At 42.1% G+C, this 26333-nt stretch overlaps 1 protein-coding gene across 1 annotated transcript in view; it reads left to right on the top strand.

Moving 5' to 3' along the window:
• The first annotated feature begins 268 nt into the window (after window positions 1–268).
• ADAMTS16 (ADAM metallopeptidase with thrombospondin type 1 motif 16) overlaps window positions 269–26333 on the top strand; it is a 125640-nt gene continuing 99575 nt past the window's right edge. The window contains exons 1-2 of the mRNA XM_045566084.1: window positions 269–327; window positions 8551–8876. Of these exons, the coding sequence (XP_045422040.1) occupies window positions 8613–8876 (264 nt within the window). The 5' untranslated portion in view covers window positions 269–327; window positions 8551–8612. The remainder of the gene's footprint in view (window positions 328–8550; window positions 8877–26333) is intronic.

Below are 26333 nucleotides of genomic sequence, written 5' to 3' on the forward strand. Positions count from 1 at the left end.
GCCCGGGATGAAGCCCTGCGTGTCCCCCCCGGGGGCGCAGCGCCCATGGCGTGCGCGGGGCGCCCGGGGCTGCGCGGCGCTCTGGGTGCTGCTGCTGGCGCAGGTAGGTGGGCCGGTGAGCCCAGTAAGTCCAAGTCCCCGACCTTGGGAGACAGGTCCCTGCCGCGTCTCCTCTCCCGCAGTCCCCGCCGCCTCACCGAGGTGTCGCCGCTGTTTTCCGGCAGGCACCTGCGAGCGCCGTGGGACCCGCAGCGGCAGCGCCCGGGAACCCGAGGGCCCCGCACCCTCGCTTTGCCACCGAGAGGCCGGGCTGGACGGAAAAGGGCGGTAAGTCCGCGCCGTCGGGGCTTCTAATCCTTGCAATTTAGCGGCTTGTGAACCCCCGCAGCTGGTTATAAAGTGCTGTGGATTTTCATAACTCCGTGCAACTCTAAGATGCTGCAGTACGTTTTCCTCACTGTACGAGCTAGAACCATGAGCGGACTCCCACCAACATTTATATCGTATTCCCTGGAAAAGAGCAAAGGTTTGCCAGTTATTGCCCTAGCATTAGGAAAACGGGAGGAAATAACATTTTAAAAAATTAAGGCGTTTAGGAGGAAACTCGAGGTTGTATTGATGTATACATCAAAACCATTATGAAGAACATAGCACCCTTCTTCCATCCCCTCGTCTCTCCAGATCCTCCTCCTCCTCCTCTTTAAATTGAAGTCTTTCTCTATCCTTGACTATAATCTGAGCAGGAGATACAAAGTGGTAATTTTTCCTCAGTGCTTATCATTTTGATATCAAAGTTAAGGCTCTTTAAGAATTGGGGCATACTTGAAACATAATAGTGCATGAAATGGCTAATTAGCTTATTGTGATATCATAAGCAATGCCCATGTCCTGTGCCATGATTTGGCATAAGGCAAGTCTGATCCTTTAGCAATGCATGGTTTTGCTTCTGCTAGTTGCAAGTGGCATTTGCAAATTTAATGTCTTATTGGAATGGATCTCTCTGTCTTGATACGCATCAGGTAAAAGAGAGAGCAGGTGTGCAACATTGGTTGCTAGATGGTTTTTGATCTGAACCCATCCAGTGGCAGTTACTATATATTATTTTGCATTTTTCCAAAAATAAATTGCTATTTCAAGTGTTAATAGTAATTGACTTTTATAGGAAGAACTAGGTTTGATTATCTCAATGTATTGTCAGAAAATCTAGAAAATTAAAGAGTTAATAATTCAAAATTCCTAAATATAGTTTCTTCATCTTTGATAAAATAATATAAAGAATTTAATATTTGCATTAACTGTTGAAATTCTTCCATAGTCAATGAATATGAGAATAGTATCAAAAATATCAGACTGATGCTCCACCGTGGGACTTTTGTGAGGACCACCAGAGGGCGCTAGATGCAAATGTTATAAAATGTTTAAAATAATTTTTCACCGTGTATTTACAAAAGAAAGTTAATTACCTATTTAAAGCTCACCTTCTTGTGGTTGTCCTTGTCTCTTTTCATGTTTGGCCTACAGTGCATTCTACAATATGATAATTCATATTAGAAGTTAATTCTAATTCTATTTTTTTTGATAAAATGTTTGTAAAAAATTCTAGTTTCCTAAAATCATGAAAATTCCAAAGGGACCCAGGAGATTTCCAAGAACTTCATAGCATTTATGAAGTTTTATTTAAGGTAAGAACACTATAGACAGAGAACCAATGAGGAGCACAAGCCAGGCTTCCTGCCTCTGTGTGCTTTTGTCCTGGAGACCTTGTTCGCTTCCTTACCCTCTCCTGTGAGCCGCTGCTGGAGTGTTGCTGGCCTGATCACCTGCCACCTTGGCTGGTCTCACGGCACAGCGTTTCCATGACAACCACTCACCTGGCTTGGTCAGAACCCAAACGGGAAGGTGCAAGCCATCACCAGTGAAGTTCCAGCTTAAGGACATAGCACACACCCTAATCCCCTACGAAGGTACAAGCTTTAGTGCCCTAATCATAAAGGCTAACTTGGCGAGAGTAGGCATACACAGCAGACTTCCACACTGCCAGAGAAAAGACACTCTTGCCCAGCAGTGTGGCCTGTTCCCATCTAGTAGCACTAGAACACGCTTTGTGTGATGCTGGGGTCAGCTTGCTGTTGCATGTCTAGGTACCCATTATACAAGTGGGTTTTGATATAACTATTTGTGGCCATGTTTTGTTTAAGGTAACACATAACACATGATTCAAACTATTATTGCAAATTCTCCTGGGTGTCTGAAGTAATTATACAATAGGAAAGAGAATTTCATATACTTTTTGAGGCAATAAAACGGATCACTAAATTGAGATAAATTCTATCTTTAGCCATGAAACATGCAGATTTTGTTTTTGCTGATGTAGCATTGTTTTGATTTCTTAATAAAAGGCTTGAATGCTTTTTTCTGCAAATTTATCTTTCTAGCAAAAATAGTAGCTCCTTGACCAAAGACATGTCACAGATTTGTTAACTTTTTAAATTCCAAAGTAAGTTAAGCTTCCAGGGTAAGGTTTAAAGTTCTTCAGAACTTTGTTTCACTGGACATCATAGACTTGTGTTGTGTTTGCATATGTGTGTTTGAAGTTGAAAATAATTCACATTCAAACATTTAAATAACATGAGAGAGGGCAGCCTCTTTCAGGTTGTCCCAGGTGTGCGCTTGTAAATGTTTGAGAACAGGCCCTTCAGGTGGAATGGGAGGGCCTGGAGCTCTGATTCACAGCATTTGCTGATTCCTGTGGTGCAAATTCCCTACCATGTCCAATTTCAAGCTATCGATGTGATGTCACTGAACACAGAGTTAGGAAGCATTGTCCAAAAGCAGCAATCTGACGTTGGTATAAGCCCACTTCAGCACACTCATGTGGTCTACACTTCATGCCATCATTTCTTTGTTTTTAATTTTTATTTATTTATTTATTTTTGTTTCAGAATATTATGGGGGTACAAAAGTTTTGGTTACAAAAATTTCTTTTGTACCATTTGAGTCAAAGTTATAAATGTGTCCATTCCCCGGGTAGTGTTCATTGTACCCATTAGGTGTGAATTTACCCCTCCTGCCTCCTCCCTCCCACCTGCTTGATTTCTCATGAATGTTATTTCCATATGTGCACATGAGTGTTGATCTATTGGTTCTATTTTAATGGTCAGTACATGTGGTGTTTGTTTTTACATTGTTGTGATACTTAGAAGAATGGTCTCCAGTTCAGTCCAGGTTAATACAAGTGGTATTAATTCACCAGTTTTTATGACTGAGTAGCACACATACCACATTTTATTAATCCAATCATGTATTGATGGACACTTGGGTTGTTTCCACATCTTTATAATTGTGAATTGTGCTGCTATAAATATTTGAGTGTAGGTATCTTTTTTTCCCTTTAAGTAAATACCCAGTAGTGGGATTGCCATTAAAAAGTGGGTAAAAGACATGAACAGAAGCTTTCCCAAAGAAAATAGACTAATGGTGGAACAAACATGAAAAAATGCTCAATATCTCTCATCACCTGGGAAATGCAAATCAAAACCAAAATGAGATATCACTTATCTCCAGTGAGAATAGAATGGCTTTTATCAAAAAGTCTCAGAACAACATGGATGTGGAGAGATAGGAACAGTCATACACTGTTAGTGGGACTGCAAACTAGTACAAGCTCTGTGGAAAGCAATATGGAGACACCCCAAAGAGCTACAGGTAGAACTACCATTTGATCGTGCCATCATTTCTAAATCAGAGTTTTCCTAGACTTGATTCTTTGGTCAAAAAATCCTCTGGAAATCAAGTAGTTTAGGGTACTGACTTGAGCAGACATCTGTAATTATTTTCTCCTTAATAAAAAAATCTATATAGCACCAAAATGTTACTTAAAGGATTCTCAAAGATCAGAAATATCACTAAATTTTTTTTTGTGATCACAAAACCAAGAGTTTTGGAGATTATGATATTGAAACATAAGCTTAAAGTTAATTTAAAATTTTCAGTTTATTGCAGTTATACTTTGACTTCTCTCCAAATAGTAACAAGCGTATGGTGAGATGCTGTGCATATTTCTTTCATTCATTACATTCTTTAGCTATGACCTTATTCACATTCATTTACGCATAACTGAGAGTACATATTTGATACTAAGGAATCCTATTTGAATAAATCGGGACTTCCCAGCCCTGTTGGCAGTGTTGGCATGTCGCTGTGGGGTGTGTCCTGTGAATTGCAGAATGCCTCTCGGGGGCCCAGATTCTACCCACTAGATCCCAGGAGCATAGATCTTCCACTCCCTTTGTGACAACCAAAAACATCTGGACATTACCAAGTAGGGGGAGGAGAAGGGGGACTCTCCCCCAGGTGAGACACACTGGACAAAGGTGAAAGGTAGGTCTCTCTCCCCCATGCTCAGGACTGGGTCGTGGTCGTTCCGTATGATGAGTGCCCAGCAGAGGTGGGTGCTGCTGGGCCGGGGCCAGTGCGTACCAGTTGTTGGGAGCCGATTGTTACCTTGTCAGGAATTTTTAAGCTGGCTGTTAAAAATTAAAATATATGAATAGACATATACATTATATTAAAAACAACATTAAAATATTCAAAACTCTTGACTTCAAAATTATTTTACTATACTTTACTATAAACTGTGCTTTTGAGGTTATTTTCATCTATTGTATCTGTATGGTAGAAATTCTACCCAATGGTGCCTACTATGTATCTTCACACTCCCTTCTCAGTGTGGCCACAATATCAGCTCTGCTCGCCAGAGTCCCGGGGAAGCTTGTTTCTGCCCTAGACAGGCCAGAACTCGGACGGGAGGAGAAGGGGCCGGCCTCTTGCTGCGTTCTCAACTCACACCTGGACTTTTAGGCCATGTGAAGGGAGCTTTGTTAAGGCTGGGGCTACAAGACATCTGAGCTATTGATTTGTTACCTTGATTTATACCTTTTAAATACGTAAGCATACGGTGTGTGTACTCCCCTGGGACAGGAGTGTTCTGTCTGCATGCATCAGGAGAGGGCCTGCTCCCTAGCCTGCATTTTTCACCAGAAATCACCAGAAAGTAACAGTTCCGAGTGATACCAGGCCTTTCTCCAAACTTACTCTGAGGTGTCTTTGAAAAGGATGTCAAGCCCAGGCACCAGAGTGGGCTAGAGGGACCCATCCCTGCTAGGAGGTAGACAGTCCTTGATGACTCAAAATGCAACTTCCTCTCACTTAGGACACTGATTCTAATATTCTCAGAATATCTTCCCCTTTTATGACCCACAAATGCTGTTAGGAGACTGTTCTGTCAGATGCTTAATAATCAGGGCCCTTTTCCGCTTTGGCCTGAGCTGGACACACTTTTGGGAATCATAAGATAAAATAGAACAGCATCCTACAGAAGTGGCATTTGGTCAGAAGTGAACAGTACTCAGGTAATTATTTTTTCTGGAAGAAGACAGTTTTCTTCACGACCAAACTCTTCCAGTGCAGATACTTGTCCACACGTTCCTGTTCCATCCTGGCAAGTGACTGACGGTTACACAGGCCTGACACAGGAATAGAGGGGGCAGCAGCCCGTGCACAGTCGGGAAAGGCAGGTGTTTGTCCAGGAGAGGCAGGGAACCCAGGGATGGGTGGTCAGGCCCCATCTGAAGAGTTCCCGGGGCTGATTCCCAGGACAGGGTGAGGGTCCGAGGCCAGGCAAACAGCCCTGTCAAGCAGGCAGGAGGACAGAGGGGCTTGGCAATGGCCTCTGTTCCCCAGGGCTTCCCTCTTCCTCAGGCGGAGCTTCCATGTGCAACTCTGCTGAGCCCAGAGCAAACCAGCACGGTGGGCCCCCCAGGTACGGCCCCTCGATAGGCGTATGGATATGCACTCTGAGGGTACCCGGCTGAGGGGGGCAGGTTCTGGCAGACAACTAACTATTGCCATGTATATCAAAGCAGGGAACTCATGTCTCATAGGGTAAAACACATTGGAACTTTTAATATTTAACTTAGAAAATGAGAAAGCCAAACCCATCCGGTTAAATGGTATGCAGTGAAAGAAGAAGGGGGCAAAGGCATCAGGAATAAGCATGTCTGGAATGGGATGTGGATCCCCAGGCTGTCCTGGGGCCCCCAGAAGGGCGAAAGAGAGACGTGCACACCCTAAGAAAGCACTGCATTTCCCCACAGACCCTCTCCCCACAGCGAGACTCCCGCCCCTCAGGCAGGCCTGGCGTTCTGACTTAGAGGGAAAGGCCAGGGGGGCGCAGTCATGTGACACCTCCCGCCTGTCCTCCCGGCCTGGCAGGGGCCTGGTACCACCTCACGGCTCCCAGCCCCGCAGCACAGGCAGCGCAGGGAAGAGAGAAAGCAGCTTGGCTGGTTCCAAACAGTGGCTAATTAGTACATTTTATCGAACATATAAAGGTGATCACTGTTTTAAGCAAATCAAATTATACCCAGGTGATATAAGCCATATTCTTATGACCTTTATTTTGGAGGGCAGATGATATTTCTTCTTTATCAGGGAGACATAGAATATTTATCTTGCAAAATAATTACGGGTGAGCCTCTTTTACATAAACACACAGAGCGCTGTGCTGATAACGGTTTGACAGCCAGCTCTCTGGGGAAAATGGCCTGGTGCCGAGCATTTGCCAATGTCTCTGCTGTAAATCCTTCCCCTATGGCTGACTTCAGTGGCATCCTGTGTAACCATCAGTCACCTGCCAGGATGGAACAGGAACGTGTGGACAAGTATCTGCACTGGAAGAGTTTGGTCGTGAAGAAAACTGTCTTCTTCCAGAAAAAAATAATTACCTGAGTACTGTTCACTTCTGACCAAATGCCACTTCTGTAGGATGCTGTTCTATTTTATCTTATGATTCCCAAAAGTGTGTCCAGCTCAGGCCAAAGCGGAGAAGGGCCCTGATTATAAAGCATCTGACAGAACAGTCTCCTAACAGCATTTGTGGGTCATAAAAGGGGAAGATATTCTGAGAATATTAGAATCAGTGTCCTAAGTGAGAGGAAGTTGCATTTTGAGTCGTCAAGGACTGTCTACCTCCTAGCAGGGATGGGTCCCTCTAGCCCACTCTGGTGCCTGGGCTTGACATCCTTTTCAAAGACACCTCAGAGTAAGTTTGGAGAAAGGCCTGGTGTCACTCGGAACTGTTACTTTCTGGTGATTTCTGGTGAAAAATGCAGGCTAGGGAGCAGGCCCTCTCCTGATGCATGCAGGCAAAACGCTCCTGTACCAGGGGAGTACACACACTGTATGCTTACGTATTTAAAAGGTATAAATCAAGCTAACAAATCGATAACTCAGATGTCTTGTAGCCCCAGCCTTAACAAAGTTCCCTTCACATGGCCTAAAAGTCCAGGTGTGAGTTGAGAACGCAGCAAGAGTTCCCCCTTTTCCTCCCGTCCGAGTTCTGGCCTGTCTAGGGCAGAAACAAGCTTCCCCGGGACTCTGGCGAGCAGAGCTGATATTGTTACGGTGGCAATGAGAGAACAAATGGTGCTTATGACCATGGAAAATAAATGATGATTTTCTAAAAGAGGAGAAACCTCTTTGGAGAAGACAACTATGATATTTACAGAAAGGCAGCCAAGGGCCACTGCCCGGGATCCTGATGACTGCAAGGTTTCTCTCTGCATTTTCTGCAGAGAGCAGGGTAGTGACTCAGATGAACATGGAATGCATTGCTGGAAACATTGCCTGTGATCACAGCCTGCAGCCCTGTGTGGGCCCCCTGAAATTTGATAGCTCCTTGGGGTATCCTTTACTTACTCTTTTAAAGGAAATAATTTATTTGAATAAGGTCTAGGCCAGCACCTTATATGTAACAGCGGGAGGAACAATGTGGTGCACGTCTTTGAAAGGGCCTGGAGTTTGAAAGCTGATCAAGTCCAAGCACCCAGGCCACCAGGAGGGTCAGCGGTGGTTCTGAGCACGAACAAACACACACCTGAGCATTTCTAAATGTTAGCATCTGGGAAACCTGGAGCGTGTGTGCATTAGGTCTGTTAGCCTATATGTTCAATGATTTAATGACTAAATAATTAAAAAATTAAGCAATAAAGAGTGCCTATCCTATTTTTCAACTGTTTTCTGACAAATTGTGGGTATTCTTAAATTAAAATTTCTTATCAGCTCAATGAGGATATTTGTAAAGAACAGAAAGAATATGATTAAAGGAAGGTTTTAAAACTATAAAAAAGATTACATATAATACTCTGTCACTAAAATTTATGAAATATAATCCTAAAAGTCCAGTTTTGGGTTTTATTGGGTCAGCAATCTGTGTTCCCTTGTAAGTGGCATAGAATGTTCTGGATTGGTAATGACACATTATGGAGCAGCATCAACTTCAGTGAAGCCCACTTTTGCAATTTTCCCTCTTACCTCCGATATTATGTATTCCGCACGTGGAACTGAGAATGGGGTAAGTGTCACGTTTTCCTCCGTCATTTTTTGCTGGGTGACAATGTCATCTGCTAAGGTAGTCTTCTTTCCTAAGACTTCCTGACGCTTCTCAGGATCCTGGAATGGCTCAGCCGCTCCTCACTCTTTTGATTTCAGAGTACGACCTGGTCTCTGCCTACGAGGTTGACCACCGGGGAGATTACGTGTCCCGTGAAATCATGCATCACCAGCGACGGAGGAGAGCAGTGGCCCAGTTAGGAGTTGACTCTCTTCACCTTCGGCTGAAAGGCTCCAGGCACGATTTCCACATGGATTTGAAAACTTCCAGCAGCCTTGTGGCTCCTGGATTTATTGTGCAGACCCTGGGAAAGACAGGCACTAAGTCCGTGCAGACCTTACCGCCAGAGGACTTCTGTTTCTACCAAGGCTCTGTGCGATCCCACAGAAATTCCTCGGTGGCCCTCTCGACCTGCCAAGGTTTGGTGAGTATGGCTCATGGTGCCAGTCGTGAGGTGCAGACGGTGGTGTGGGAAAAGGGGAAGCATAACCAGAGATTTCCCTCGAAACAGCGTAGCTGTTCTTCTGTATAGCAGTGCAGATTTAGCAGCGGGAAACTGCCAAGCAATACTTTGCAAAATATGTTGTGCCACCCGCTTTGGCCATTTAGAAATGGTGAGCACACCCACCCTTTTGCCGCTGTTGCTTTAAGATAATTGCGGAAGAACTTCTGGCCGGGTCTGAATATGTTAACTTCTTAGAAGCTGTTTTTACTCTAACTTACCTGTCCTGTCATAAAAACTGGAGAAATATCTTCATGTATATAGAATGGCAGTATTCAACAGATTGGCCATGTGGGTTATTTGATCAGATGTTTAAAAGACTTTGAATACTTTGCATCTATCATTCTGATGACGATAACGTGATTCCAAGTGAGGACATTCATCTGTGGCAGGGCATCGCTGTTCTCACTGGACTGATGGCTCTACTGGTGCCTTTCCCACGTTCTGAACATCTGATTTGGACACTGCACGTTGCGTAGGTGCTGCAGGTGCTGTGCTTTATGGGGACCCTAGAGGGGGAAGCATTTAATTTACCTGCAACCCTCAGGCCTAGCCAAGCTGAAATTTCAGTGGCTTTTCTTTTCTTTTTCTTAAAGCGTCTTCGCATTGTTAGGGGGAAAAAAGCTTAGGATATACTTAGATTCTTGGCCACAGATGAGTCATTCAGACACATGAATGAAACGTGCCTTAGATGGCAGAGTGAAAATGTGTGATCAGAACCCTTCAAGGTTTTGAGGCTGTTAAAGGTTTAGCAAACAGATTTTTGGACATTGCTTCTCTAGAAAATGCTTTCAGTCTGTCTTAAGTTTCCTTCCCTCTTTGAGGACAGGAAAATCATACCCACCATCTCATAGGATGTTGTGTATGTGTGAGAGTGTTGATGCCGAAAGGGCATTCAGAACCAAGTGCATAAAGCACAGGCAAATGCTAAATCCTACAAAAATGTTTTTTTGAATATTAACATTCTGCTATTTAGGGGAATTTGATATAAGTTGATCTCATTTCTGCTTTCACTTGTAAGAGGCTTTTGGTTTGAGTTGCCAGGGGTTGGGTGGTGGTTATTTGGCACTCTTATTAAGCATGAAAACAACGTGGCTGATTTTTTCCACACTCTCCTAGGAAAAATAGGTCTTCCTTAATTAATGGACCAGAACTCTTCACGTAATGCACAGAATGAAGATATCTCTTCCTTGGCTTTTTTCCACGAAGGCTTAAACCAGAAATGGAAGCCATCTGTGTGGTAGCGAGGTGTGTCGTGCCCTTCAGGCTTCGGTAACGTAGCATCTGCTTGTGAAGGCTGAGCTAGGTGCTGCCCGCTAACCCCCTAGGATGCGAGCTCACTGGAGTCCCGGGGTCCCCACAAGCCAGGGCTCTGCCATGACAGTTGAGCCACACCCTGCCGTCTGTCCTGTGATTGAGCTGACGAGCAGCTGCTTGACATTCCTGGCTCTTCTTGAACTTGATGTGAGTTCACAGTGAAAGTTGTAACTGTGAAATTGCGTGAAAGATAAAGAAATGACAGAGAACAGGGGAAAAAATGCTCCTCTGGATAATAAACACTGGCATCTGCTATTGTGCTAACTGGAATAGAAACTTGTGTGTCTTCACCATTAATCTTTCAAATACATAAATTGCTGCAACTTCGCTGGTATTTTGTCTGTAGATGGTCATTGCATTCGTGACCTCAACTAGAATTTGGAGTGTGAGGTTTAGGGGTGTTTGCCATAAGATAGGACATATCGAAGGCATTTTTAAGGAGAAAAGGGAGGAATAAAAAAGCCCTCTTTCTTTAACCAGGTAATAAAATATTGAACGAGATCCTCCATTAGCTGCCAACTCTGTTATTTCTTTCCTGATTAATGGTTACCCATTCCTCATCTTCCTAATCTGTTAACCTTTTAAGAAAAATAGTGTGTCTCTTGCATTACATTATGGGTCCTTTTTTTTTTCTTGTCATTGTTGTCATTCTTGGCTCTTTCAGATTCACACAGATTCACCTGTGTGAATTTCTGTTGTGTCATCCTTAAATGCTCTCTAAGGTGTGATCTGTTCTCCTTTGGTTTCCACTTCAATGCCATCCTCCTCAGCATCTAACTCTTTGAGCTTAGTGACCTCATTTGTAGTAGATCAGAGACCTCTATTAAAATGCATATGATTTCATTCTATAGTTATTTATTGGCAGGCTTTTTTTTAATGCCAGACTATGACTCTTCAAGAATTACTTTTTATTCATCTTAGTATTCATCCCGAAGTTCCTGTTCCATGCTAACCAAAATTTACTTTTGTTCTGGCAACTAATGGCTGTATTTCAAATTTACAAACAAAAATACTGTGTCTTCTCAACCTTTATATTTGGGTATGAACAAATATAAAATTAGTCTTATAATTTGTTTCATCTGATTTCTTTCTATGACTAATGCCAAACACGATGAATTTTTTTTGAAGTATATAGTTTCTTAAGAAATGGCTTAATCACTAGGGTTTTTAACAAAACTATTTTTAGAAATTCCATTAGTCAGTACTTTTAAATGAAGTTTTTTGGAAATGATTTCTGTTGCATATGACAAGAATAAATTTTCTTAAAGGATTTCATGCAAGTTTTGTATTTGGATTAGCACTTTAGAAAAAAAGAATATCGTCTGTCATCTGTCTCTGGCATAAAATCTGCATGAACTTTAGCTCCTCTTGCATAAAACATGATGTTTGTTGAGGCATTAATGCATAGGATAGCGATCACTTCTCCTAAAATCTAATTATTCTCTTGTTTTCAAAAATGTTGGAAAACTTGTAAATGCTGCAATTCTCAGTTCTATTTATTCTCTCACTTGGTTGGAATCTTACTCAGGTCAGGGTCCTGGCTTGAATTGTTCTGAGTTTTATTTCCAGCCACAAACTCTAGGGATTCCCTGGAAATCCTAGTCATTGAGAGCTTTTTCTAAAGCACCCAATAAATTCTGGGAAGTTGTCTGAAATACTGCCAAATTTTCAACTGACTTTTAAAAATGCTCTTGAGCCAGGAAAATAAAACAGGAGTAAAAAGGCAGCCCACGTGGGGGATGCTCAGGAGAGTTAATACAAGTGTTGAGAGAAAGGTGTCGCTATCTGAGAAGACCAGTGATGGCATAACCAGATGAAATTGTCAGTCTTAGGAGACACACGAGGAAGTTGTAGTGAAATTAGGTTTTGGATAAAGTGTGCCCACCACCGAAGTTTGTGGTGATCAGGGAACTTAAAAGGCGGTTGTAGGAACTAACTGAAAATATGAATAATTTCATAAACTTATGCTAATTACTTGAGAATAAATATAGTAAAATTTTGAAATTGACAGAAATGAATGTATTTCATCACTAGAAATAGATCAAAGTAACATTTTATAAGGTAATCTTTTATACTTGAAGTAACCACAGATTTTCCTACTAGTTTAATATTAGTTGTAAACAAAAATTAGATGATTAGCAAATTTTAACCATAAAATCCACGGTTTTGCCCTACTTTCCTCATTTTTGAGGTGATGAAACTGGGACAGAGAGGCTTGGCTAATGTGACAAAGCCAGGTGGAGTTAGACAGGTCTAGGATGCACATCTTCAGATTCTCTGCCCAGTGATGTTTTCACTGAAAAGCCCTGGACGATATTGCTCTTTCATGATAGGGCAGAGCCCAGTGAAGGAGGTTAAATGTTGGAATATGTGCACAGATTTTAAAAACAAAGCAGATGTGTCCATGGTCTGGAGATCTGGGCCTGGGAGCATGGGAGAGAGCACAGAGTGACAGGCTTTCCTTGTGGTTATTGTCTGGTGCTCCTGAGGTCCCTTTGTCAGGAGGCATATGCCTCCCCTGTCACCTCCAAGGACAGCTGTCATATGGATTTTCATTGTGGTTTGTCGAATACTTGCCGTAAAAGTCATTGGAATGGTGCTCATCTGCACAACTGGGTAGCCAGGATGTTCCTCCTGGTCAAGATCAACCTGAAAACAGCTAACATGGTCTCCTGGGAGGAGCAGAACATGATCCTTGTGGTCATTACCTCTGGGGGATGACCCATGTCTAAGACCATCTGAAGGACAGGGTGCCTGAAACTTACTTTTTTTTTTTTTTTTTTTTAAGACAGGGTCTTTCTCTGTCTCTTGGGCTACAGTGCAGTGACATCATCATAGCTTACTGCAACCTCAAACTCTTGGGCTCGAGCAATCCTCCTGCCTCAGCTTCCCAAGTGGCTGGGACTACAGGCATGTGTCAATGATACCTGGCTAATTTTTCTCTTTGTTGTAGAGATGGGGTCTCATTCGTGCTTAGATTGGTCTTGAACTCCCCGCCTCAAGTGATCCTCCCCTCTTAGCCTCCCAAAGTGCAAGGATTACAGACGTGAGCCACTGTGCCCAGCCTAAAACCTACTTTTTAAGAACTGCCCAGCTGTTCATGCAAAAGTCCAGCACAAAGAGACTAAAAGAGGACAAATGAAACCAAGCACTCAAAAGCAGCATCTTGCCTTGCTTGAGGTTCAAACTGAGCAGCCTGATTGCATCTGCTTAACATACATGTGAATTTTTTCCTTCTTAAATGTTACCTTCACCCTGGCCCAGCCATCTAAACCTGCCTAATATGCACACACATACACACTTCTTATCCCTGTTTTATTTCTCTATTTAGCATTTATCATTAATTGTATCAGAGTCCACACAATTATTTGAAGAGAGAGAATTAATACACTGCATTAAAAAGACATTAAAGAAATAAAAAATTAAAAAGAGAATACTAAAGCACCACGAGTTAGCAACTGCAAGAAGCAGCTACTGCCCCTAGGGCTGAGGGAACTGAGGGGGCAGTTGGGGATTATTAAAATCCAGAAGCTTGGAACAGGGCCTCAAATCCATGATTAGGAGGAGCTGCCCAGTGCTAGGACTCTGAGAGGGTAGATGTTGCTACTGGAACAGACTGCGACTGCCAGGGTGAAGCAAGACTGGCTGGCAGGAACAGGAAACAGACAGGAAGCCCACAGGGGCCAGGCAGGAAGTTCACAGGGAGCAGACAGGAAGTCCACAGGGGGCAGACAGAAAGGAGCAGTTTCTTCCACCTACTCAATCTGTCCCACCCCCTTTGTGTGGGCTGTTGACACAGTTGAATAGGGAGCAGGTGGCAACACAGAAATGGGATTTGTAGAGGTCCAGTCTCAGCATCACAAAGCGGAATTTAAAAAGAGCATTTGAAGTTATAAGATGATTTCTTCATAATAATCAAGCTGCCTACTATGCTAAATATCGAGAGTATAGCAGGAATGTTTGACTTTTCCTTGCTTTATCTCCAGCCCTTTTAATAGTGCCTGGCACATAGTAAAGCCCTCAATAAAAATGTTTTCAATGAATGAATGATTTTTTTAATGAAGAAACAAAACTTATGTTGCTTTACAAAAATCATTTGCACATCCACTGGTTTGAACAGGGGGAAAGAGACCTCAAAAACTAAAGTAGGGACTTTCCAGCCATATCTATGAAAAGGAACTGCCTTGTTAAGCATGGTGACAGGCTTATTCCTGTATGGGGTTGGGGCTGTCAGACCCAATGTGTCCAGACATTCCTCCCCAGTGGGAGGCTGTTCCTGCCCTCTTTCACTACTTTGATTAAAACTAAGTCTCCTGTGTAGCTTGCCAGACGGGAGAAGAAACACTGTGTCTCCTCATTAGGCTTGGAGGTTGTATTTCATGACTTACACAGGCATAAATCAGCACTAAGGGGCTTGTGTATGACAGTGTGTGTGTATATTTTCAGTCTGTGAGTTTGGCTACTCTAAATTACTCCTAAAATAGAAATTGGGTATCATCATTTATAGGCCTGAGGCCAGACTGTGTATCAAAGTGAATTTACATAGTCAGTGGAGTCCTGTCCTTCCTTATTGTGAAAAACAGCCATTCTCAGTAATTCCCCTACCAACTCTCAAGTACCATGAACCCCAAAAATGAACTGGAAACTACTAGTTACATTTACTCTTTTGTTAATATTTGTTTAGATCCACTCTCCAGTTATTCCAGGTGTGTATCTTTTTTACTGGCTTTTGATCTCCTTGCCTAATAACAACATCCATCCTTTTGTCATTTAGTGCACGTAATTTTTCACTACTCAAGGAGTTTAACTTTTTTTTAGGAAGAACAGTATGTGTTTCAAAGGCATTAAATCAAGTGAATCTTAGCATTTTAAATTAGTAGCAAATTCAGTGCTAATTTTATATTGTCTATTCTATAATTTCTATAACCTGAAGTTATAGAAAAACTAAATTATAATATCTCATTTGAAAAATTGTAACCTAAAATAATGTAGATTGAATTCCTGTTTTTCCTTTTATAGTTAATTGACAGTAAATGGACATACTCAATAAGGCATGTACTGTCATTATATCCTAACAGTTTCAAAGCAAAAGTTAAAACTAAAATATGATAAAACTAAAAAAAAAAAAATTCCACATGCTGATTACTCACCAGCTTTATATAAATGACAAAATGGTTATTTTCCTTTAGTTTAAAAATGGTATTAAAATAATAGAAAGCTTCAATAGGTAATGACATGATCTGTATAATTACTCTAATTTTTTGTCACTGAATAGTTAAATGTACATCCCTTAAGACATTGGAAATTTGGAACAAAATATGTAAAGTAAAACATGGTTTAAGCAATTGGTGTTTTTTTTTTTTTTTCAATATGCAAAGTATGTGAAAACCATTTACCTCCATAACATTAGGGTCATTTTATTCAAGTCATAATTTAAATTTTCATTTGAATATATCTTTTCTTCTGAGATGAAAAAGCAAAGACTATTCCCTAAATATGGTAAACCCCTCTTCAAAGTCACAGTTGTTGGGAACTTTTTCAAAGAAGATCGTTAGTTTTGAAAGCACCTGCCTCCACACAATGTAGTTCAAGTTGTGCCCTGTGGAACTTCAAGCAAAAATGGGGAAGGAGAGGTTCTAAGACTGCTCCATGAGAGTTGAGACAACCTGCCTGCTCCCTGCCTTTCCACCTCCTCCAGAGAGCAGGGAAGGCTGGAAAGCCAGACTCTTTTTTTATTTTATTTTATTTTATTTGCGACAGAGTTCTGCCCCGTATCATCACAGCTCACAGCAGCCTCAAACTCCTGGGCTCAAGAGATGCTCCTGCCTCGGCCCTCCAAGTAGCTGGGACTACAAGACGGACCACAAGGCCCAGCTAATTTTTCTATTTTTAGTAGAGATGGAGGATCTCCCTCTTGCTGAGGCTGGTCTCTAACTCCGGACCTCAAGGGATCCTCCCACCTCCGCCTCCCAGCCTGCTAGGATTACAGGTGTGAGCTGTGGGGCGGAAGCCAGGATCTGATCTGGTGACTGGGCATGCCCCATTGCACTCCGGGTAAGCCGCATCTCCTCAGGCACGCCCCGTTGCACTCTGGGTAAGCCGCATCTCCTCAGGCACGCCCCGTTGCACTCTGGGTAAGCTGCACCTTCTCAATATGGCCGACGCGGAGCACCAGGTGTGCTCTGACCCTGCCCAGATCTCCAGCCTCCTGAGGGAAACACCGTAGGCCCAGGACACACCAACTTTCTGTAAGTTTCAAAATGAAATTGAGCTCCTCACCCCTCAGGGCCTTAGCACTGCGGTCCCCAGCCCCCGGGCAGCCTGCTAGGACGCCAGCCCCGCGTCGCTGCCTGAGCTCGGCCCTCGATCCGCACCCCGCACCCACACCCGCCCCTCTAACCCCGGTCCGTGGAAAAATTGCCTTTCATGAAACCGGCCCCTGGTGCCAAAGAGGTTGGGAACCGCTGTTAATAGGAGACGCTGTTCCCTCTGCCCGAGACACCGTTTCCTCCGTGTTTCCTCTAGTTAGTTAAATGTCACTTCATTCTTCAGGCCTCAGTTGAAAAGTCACTCCCATAAGTCATACTTCCCTGATGCTCCAAGCCAGGGCAGGTTCCCTTCTTATGCATCCATACCTCACCTTTAATTGTTACTTTGGTTATAAGTTTAGTATTTTCCCCTACCTGTCAAAAGACAAAGAGCACCCTAAGGGTAGCACCATAATTGACACGATTCCTACAGTATGACGAGGCCCACAGAAGGAGCTAGATGGATGGATGAGGGGATGGCTGGGTGGATAAATGAGTGGATGGATGGGTAAACAGATGGGGGGAAAATATTTGTTCCATTGATGCTGGAGACAGTCCCTGTATCTACAGAGAGGGTACAAGGACTGTGGAAAGGTTACTGTAGAACTGGACCTGAGTTGGGTTTGCGAGGTATGCATTCCCTGTTCAACCACACCTGCCTGTGAGGCCTGGCAGCATATTTCCAAAGCAGAGAAGGAAACAGAGCACATGCTGTTCACATTCTGAGGATCTCAGGTTAGGCCATTTGGAAGTGAGCACTTTTCCAGTCATAACCATGTGAGCAATTCTAGTGACAGATAAAGAAAATCTCTAAACAAATTCTAAATAACAAACTTGGCAATACACTTTGAGTAACATGGTGATATGATACAATTTATATGAAGTATAATTCAAGCAACTAGGTGGCATTTGTCCAGTTTTTAGCCTCATGCATAGGGACATTGTAATTGCTATTTCTTGATCTCCTAGTCATATGTCATCTTTAATTACCAAGTTTATGACAAGGAAAGATTGCCTATTGTGTATTAAGATTCCTGTGAACAGGTATTCTTACCACACTGAAGCCTTCACAAAAAGTGATGCAGTGACTTTCTTTGTAAGGACAGTCAGGGATGAAAAGCTGGCATTTCTCATAAAATAAGAAACATTTTCATGCTTACTTTGTTTGCTTAGTTAAGATAATTTATATATTAAACAATTGCTTTTATCAAATCCAAACCAAGTAAGTCAATAAGCATTTTGGAGCACCTACAATTTAAGGATGCTGGGAGCTATCCTGCAAAGCAAATAGATTAAAAAACATGAACTCTCCACTTGCAAGGAAAGATACTGATTGAGACAGATATTCAACCAAGAAGCAGAGTAAAATTGCTTCTTAAGTAAATGGAAAGAATGATGAAAAATATGGCTTTTGGAGTTAGGTCTTGATCAAATCTAATTTCTCCTGCTAGCCAAGTGGCTCAACACTCTGAGCTTCAATTTTCTTAATTTGTGATTAACACTGGCCTCAAAAGGCTGAATGAGGATTAAATGAGACTATATATGTGCATATGTATATATTCAAATAAAACCTAATCAGAAAATCAGTGCACACTTTATAATGCAAGAAAGTTCAAGCAGAATTAAAGAATTGAGAGGTGACATTATACTGACCTTCAGAGAAGTTCCACAGATGGGATGGGAGTAGGATTACAGTACATTTTATTTACACTAGAACCTTTAGCATGACTTAGTGAAAGCAATTAGGATGATAGCAAGACATATCATTTGAGCAGCCTATTTAAAGTGTAAGGGTGTTGTTCATGCAGTATTTTAGAGCAATTGCTTATGCCCACACATTTGGAAGAAAGTTGTCCATTTCCAATGCCTGGGAGATCACTTTGTGCTTAACAAGGTATCATAAGTGAATAAAGTGCCCAGAATAACTAACATTTTGACTTTATATTCCCCCTTCAGCAGCCAAAGGAGCTATAAACAGTGTTTTTATTTGCACAGATTATCTAACTGAAACTGGAGGAGTTTTGACTATTCTCTCTGCAGATCGTCATTAGGTGATAAAATAAAGAATGATGGATTGCAGAATAGTGAGCCAAAAGAGAAGCTATTAATAGGATGTGTTGTAGCACAGTCTCTCTCTAGCCTACATGCACAAGGATGTGTAGAAGACTTGGGAGAGTAAATAGAAAATGTTTAAATATATAAGAGATGTGTCAAGTAAGCACTCCACGTGCATAGGCAAAAGACCATCTATTTATTAAGAAGGCCAAGGATTTCATTTAGCCTTTTATTTGCCATTCAGCATCTTCAGCATCATTATTCTGAATTTCTAATATTGCTTTACACATAACATAATTGTATGTTTACTACTTAAACTCTTTTTTGGAGCTGATGTCAATCATGATTTCCTGCCCTAGCTTCCAGTGGTCCAGTGGGTTGCTTATTGAGAAATAGATTATGAGCTTATGCATCCTAATAAAATCGAGCTTACTGACCCCTGACACTTTGAGCTTTCCCACTATTGCCCCTTTTATAAGATAGAGTAATATATGTGTTGTGTTTTCCTCCACTAGAGAAAGCACCAGAGCCACTTGATTTATGAAATTTTTTGAATTGTGTATGCCCACATATTTAAAATTGGCTTAGATCTAAAATCTCTAAATACCTGTAATTGCAACTCCAGGCTGTGGCAGGTGCAGGGACATTATCATATACCAGTTTCCTCTGAATTTTGATTCTAAAATACTGACAAGATCATGCACATATTTACATTTACTTAAACTAGTAAAAATACACCTTACATTGACTTAAAACTTTAAAAGCTTAAAAACAAACAAACAAACAGAAAACACCCAGCATCACCATACTTCAGGCCTGATTCACGTGTGTGCACCAGTGGCTGAGAACTGGCAAAGCCAGCTTTCAATGCTACCAGGTAGCCAAGTGCCCTGGGAGCCTCGTGCCTCTGTATGTAGATTTGGGCACTTTTGTCTTAAAGTGTAAAGTATCCTGCTGAGAATAATTTGCTAATCTCACTGATTGTACAGTTTACATGTAAAAATATACTGTTTTATTACCTATATAATTGTATATACATATGGTATTGTGTAATAAGATCAGGAGTTAACATCCGTTCTATCCAACATCCATATCCAACTATCAAGACCAAGCGTATTAATTACATTTTGACATTGTATCACATTCCATTGTATAGTTTGCAATTAATCCTCTTATTTGGCAATTATTCACAGTTTAGATTTCACCTTTATCTTCTTCACTCTAAAGTGGATTAGATTTGGAGACTTCCAAGAGGTCATTTTTGTTTGATCTTGGTTTCAAAGTCAACCTCAACCAACTTCTCCTTTCTCTAGTTTCAGCCTTTCATCTACTTTTTGTCAAAAGCATGGCTAACTCCAGGCTCTGTCATGGGATAGAATGGCTGTGACACAGCTGTCACTGATGCAGTGCACATGTGGGCAAAGTTCTAGAGCCCATAAGTATAGTAAATAGTTAATTCTTTTATTGGGCAAAATCTCACTACAGATATAGACGCATCAGAAGAGTCTGATTGCTGTTGCCATCATGTGTAGATAGACACTGGTTGGAGAATTCCTTTTGTGATGAGCTAAATTCCCATCATGTCTTAATTAGCCTTCCACTCATATGTCCTTTCCACGATTTCTTCTCTGCATGTTAATAATGTTCTCACAGCCCATGTTTTATGGACTTTGCCCAGAAGGCAGCCTCTGGTGCACTCAATATTTTTTCTATCATAGGAAAAGCTAACATATTCTTAAGATTCGACCTGCTTTAGTTATAGCAGTTCTTCAGAAATGGTGGTTCTTCTGCTCCCTGTGACCAGACAGTGAAGAAGCCTGGGAAATTTTCATGCAGAGGGCATTATTTATCTTACTTTGCCTCTCTTTCAACCTACAATCCCTTTTCTCCAACTCCTAAATCAGAGTTTTGGGGAAGAAGTCTGAACCTGCAATTCAGAAAAGAATTCATATTAAACAAGCACCTACTATATGCCAGGCATTTTTTTCTAGGCAGATTCATTACATAAACTACTATTGCATTTAATTATATTAACATTATGAGAAAAGTTTCTATTCCATTTTGTATAAGAGAAACCTGCAGATCAGATACATTATCTAACTTGACAGAAGCTGACATCTAATAAGAAAGAGAGCCTGGATTCCAAACCTGTGTCTCCTCCCAGGGACATTTCCATCAGTAGTATTCTTGGAATCTAACTGTTTGGGCAACATTGGATCTTGTCAGAAATATAAGAACTTTTAATCACTTTGGTTCATACATAGAGGACACCTCTGCAATTCTGCACAACCTTGCTTGGAAAGCCATGATTCCTAGAGAGAATTTGGGGGGGCTTTGTGACTTTTATAGATCTGTTGGTTATCAGCTCCCATGATTATATGATTTAGTGATGAAAGACCAGAGAGAGAGAGTGGAAGAGGGGGAGAGAGCACATATGTTTATAGCCTTTAATCAAGGGATCCTACAGAAATTTCAGATCATAAATAGTGGATGGTTTCCTTAATTCAGCCTGATGCACAGCTATCTGGAACTGTGAGTTTCTTCTGGACATGACAGCAATATTTCTAACAGTATTATTTCCTTTTGATGTGGATGAGCCAAAAAATGCACATGGAGAGTTGGCAGGAAGGTTGCTCCAGGGAGCTTCGTGATGACAGTCATCACTGGCTGGTCAGAAGAAGTGAGTGTCTTACCTGGAAATTGCTGAGAGAACTTGTCCTGGGGCATTTTTGTTTGTTTGTTTTGTGGAGAAAAATTATAGCTTGTTAGTTTAGGAATTATATTTGTCAATGAATGACGTACATACACACATAGTGATTTCAGAACACTCTCTTTTTAGAAACCTTTTTTATGCAAATTATTTTATTGGGTGACCTGAGCATAAATAAATTCACTGTCCCAGGAGCTGTCCCATAAACACCAGGCCCATGACCTGACCAGAGACGTGGAGCTCTTGTCTGTTGATCAACACTGTGTTTCAAACTCTTAACTAAATCTTTACAATAATATTTACTCGTCAGATTAGAGAGGTAGCTTATACCTCTGGAAAATTGACATGTGGATGTGAAGATTTGCATGGGGACAATGCTGTGCTTCCCGGTGTCGGCAGCAGTAACCTATAGAAGAGTCAGCGTACTTAGGGGCCAGGCCTCTATCTTCAGCAGACATTGTTTCATGTGCATGAATTATGGTGAAAATGCAGGGGGTAAATGAGTAGACAGATATGGAGTCACTGGACAATATAGTTTAGGGTACTTAGATGTCTCCTTTTAAATCCCATCTTCCATTGCCTATGGTTCAGTTTCCTTGTTCTAAGTAACAAGTTGGAAATAATCTATTTAGAAACTCTTTGAGGCAGAAATACAGAAAGGACTCCCAAGGATATGAAGGCTAAAGTGAACCATAATACTCCCCTCGTGAGTCCTTTAGAGAAGGTACTAACTCCTGCAAGATTTGAATCGTGGTCGATGAATGTTTGTTGAGCACAGACAATTGTAGGACAGATAATGTAGGTGACTTTCATGTGTCTTTGAGAATATTTGGTAGTTGACAGAGTTAAAGTTGTTATAACTAATAGAGGGGCTCAAATAGCGGTAGCATTCAGTTAATGTGGAAAATATATTATGTGATTAAGAATAGATGTCCTATCACTTTTAGGGCCACACACTTAATTTGTATTTGCCGGGGCTGTTTTTCTCCTGTGGAAGTCATGGTCAACCTTATCTGGAGTTTCCCTCTCTGAGCCAATGGCAGGAAAGGTAATGCGTGGACTGCACCACGGTGATTTAGAGAAGTGGGCAGTGAATCACACTAAGGGACCAACCCAGACCTGCTTTCTTTTTATGATTTTTGGTTATGTTTGTTTTTTTTTTTCTTTTCTTTTTGTTCCTCTAGAACTGAGGGATCTGCTTAAGCTTTTTAGCAGTGAGCTGTCCCCTGATGATGCCATTTGGGAGACCTGTTGAGTAATATCTGAGATTCTCATGGACTAAATTTGCTATAGTGTTGTGAATGTTTTATTCCTAGAAATAAAAAATGATATTTGCATAATAAATTTTTGATGACAGCTTGTTAGGAGGGCATTTGAGAAAAGACCATTTTGAATATGCATTGCCACATCATATAACGACTATACAGTTTGAGCTAGCAGCCTGGAAATAGGATCAGTCATAACTTTTATAATCCTCGTGGGATTAGGATGTGTATGAGAGTATATGCAGTCATATGTATAACTGAGGCTGGAATTTGTGAATGATCAAATTTGCCATCCATAGTAACAGATGTTTACAGTAACTGCCTCAAATGTTAAATGTCTAACAGAAGTCACATAGAATACACAGTGTTGGCACAAATGACCATCCTCTGACCCTATGTTACAAAATCCATTATTAGGCCATGTTTTCATTTTTTGATATTTATCAATTTACCATCAGAAAATATTGGTGTTTGACGTCAACTTGTTTAGCAATAAGGAAACACCAGTTATAACAAACTGCACATAAAGTCAAACTGTGTTCTAGCAAGCCCTTCAGTATATGGTAGACATCCAACAAAACCATAATTTCCCGCAGAGATTGTGTCTGTCCTGTTCCCTGACTGCAGGAATGACAGACAGCACAAGGTGTGCAGGGCCTTGGCCTTCATGATCCATATAGTACATGCACATTATCACGCCCCACCCCAGACCTACTGAGTCAGAATATCTGGGGGAGAGAAGAGCTTCTCAGACGATTCTCATAGACAGAAAGTTCTGAGAATCAGGGATGGATATGCAGAAGGTGGCAGACTCCACAAATTAATACCCTTAACCTCTCAGTCCCATTTTCAGCAGGGATATATTAAGTTCTTATTGTCCACCTGCAGATGGGAACCCACAGGTGAGAATATCGCTGACCTCCTCTTTTTTGTTGCCTGGTCCAGTGGCGGCGTGCAGGAGGGGCTAAACAACTGACCTCAAATGTTAGGTGCCTTTAGAGTGACATTGCTGAAAAGGAAACCAGACAGATTTGTTTACACAGCCCTGCAATATTCTGATGAGTCGAGGGTAGAGAGTGTGAGTACATACCACACTTCTGGGGCAAGCTGAGACTTTTGGCTTCATTCTTTGCCTGTGTTCTTTTGCAGGAATCTGACCTTCAGGGGTGTTTTTGAATCTGTGCTGCACCGTTTGTTAGGCTATTTTCCAAGGATATTTCTTGAAATGACTTCAGTGCAGCTCCCCTGTATCCCAAGGAAGCACCATGGCATGGGAGAGTGGCTGGTGTTAGGAGCCCAGCAGTCCTAGGTCCACTGCATCCTGGTCACACTCCAGGACCTTTTTTAATTCTGCAGCTTGGTTTTATTTTCTAAATATTTTATTGATGTATAATTTACATTAAAACAGTCATCACTTTAAGTGCACAATTCAGTGATTTTTTTTTTAGTAAGTGTACAGATTTGTGCAACCTTCTCCACAATTCAGTTTTAGGCCATTTCCATGGTCCCAGGAAGAGCCTGCTTGCCCAGGGCCAGTCAGTCCCTGTTCCTATGCCACCCTGGGCAACCACCTATCTGCTTCCTGCCTCCAGTGACTTCTCTGGACATCTTGTGGAAATAGAGTTATACAATGTGGGGATTTTTGCTCTGGCTTCTTTCACTCAGCATAGTGTTTTAGATTCACCCACAAAAAGTACTGCAGTGTTTATCAGTACTGCATGCCTTGTCTTTGCTGAAGGTATCATTGCATGGATGTAATCACATTTTGTTTACTCACCAGTTGATGGACATTTGGATTGTTTCAGCCTCAATTTCTTCATCTACAAAAATCTATCTGCTAATTCCCATGTTTGCAAATCTCTTCCAAGGATTATGGATAATAATATAGTATATAGTGCCTGGAGCAGGGGCAGGGGCATAATAGGCTATCCATAAATGAATGTCTGAGTAACAGAAATAATGATGTGACCATCCTGGAACCTGGAACTGAAAGGGCATCGTTGTGAGAGGCTAGATACCACATCAATGCTGGTGGGGAGGAAAATGCCACCGGTGGCAGAATGAAATAGAGAAAACAGCTGATTCATGAGCTAAGTGTCGATTGGATGAGCTCACCAGTGTTCACTTCAAGCCAGCAGCCCGCCTGGGCCAGGGGAACGGAGCCAGGGGCTGGACACTGGGATGGGTCGAGTGTGTGCAGAAAAACGTGGGTGATGTCAGCAATGGCTTGTGGATCCAGGTGACAACACCCTTGGGACACAGGGCCTCTGACAAGAAACATGTGGGCTTGCCCAGCTTCCTCCATGTGTTGCCACCTTGGCAACTCCTGTGTGAGCCGACTCAGGCAAGGCTGGCCCTGCTCTGCGGCGACTCCCAGGCACTGGCCCTGCCCTCGGCCTCTTGGTCATTTCTCACCCTCACAGAGCCTGGCACAGGCTTTATCTCCCATGCACTGCCTTTGTTCTTCAAAAATACATCCTGTGATCTTGACTGGTAGCTCTAAACTATCTTTTTTTGCCATCTTTGAAGTGTGTATATTTAATCCTCACAACCACCCTGTACCCTGTGAAATAGCTGTAGATTTATCCTCTATTTGCAAACATAGAAACTAGGTCTGAGGACGTGTGTACACACTCTCCCTCTCTCTCTCTCTCTCTCTCTCTATCTCTCTCTCTCTCTCTCTCTCACCACACACACACACACACACACACACACACACACACACACACACACTGTATACACACATAGAACCCGCCCCCTGAAGACATGCAGAGTCAGGACTTGAACCAGATCTTTGGCCTCGAAGCCACCACTAGCTATCCCATGGGTCTAATATCTGCTTCAACTTTAAGAACAACAGGATAGCAAGTCCCTGTGTGTCATTCCAAACTGAAAGATGAGAAAGACCTGGGGACGCTTGGCTGGAGTGTCCTGAGCCCCGGGTGAGTTGGGATGATAGGAGCTGGGGAGGAATCAACACAGGCCAGAGGGTACGGGCTTCCAGGAAGCCTAAGAGGAGGTGCTGGCTGGTATCCCCAAGTCAGGGACAGGACTGCAAGGTTGTAAGTAGGGAGTGATCTAGTTTGTGCTTTTTCCCCCCTGGGAAGAAGTAGAGAAAAAGATTGTAAGAGGGGCCAGAGTGGCAGTAGCCAGATGACAAGTGTAGCCCCCTGTGGAAGATGGTGGAGGTGGCTTGGGCTATAGGGAAAACTCCAAACCCTTGAACTGTCCCTTCTATCAGATAGTCTGGAAGAGAATTTCCAAGACAGTTTTTCCAGTTTGAACAAGCCCCGGTGAATAATAATAGTAACAATTATTATTATTATTGGTTGATGAATGTATCATATGCAGATATTTTGCAAAGAACACGAGCATCAGCAGCTGCCACGTAGGCTGGAGGGCCGTCGGTGTCTGTTTTGTCTGCTGGGCCCATGGCCTTCCCGCCTGCCTTCTCCCCCCATCGAGGAGTCACTGAAATGTCACCTTCTCAACAAGCCTACCTGACACCCCTATTTAAAATTGAAACCCCATTTCCTGTACTCTGATATACTTTCTTATCCTAAATTAATTCTTTTTTTCTTGTTTGTTTTTTTTTTTTACTGTAGTACTCATTACCTTATAACTTCTTATGCTTTACATTTTATTATGTCTATTCATTATCTGTCCCCCACCCACACTGGAATTTAAGCTCCATGAGGGTGGAGATAGTTGTTTAGTTTTAGTT

This window comes from Lemur catta, chromosome 12, assembly GCF_020740605.2.
Source record: "Lemur catta isolate mLemCat1 chromosome 12, mLemCat1.pri, whole genome shotgun sequence".
NCBI classification, from domain to species: domain Eukaryota; kingdom Metazoa; phylum Chordata; class Mammalia; order Primates; family Lemuridae; genus Lemur; species Lemur catta.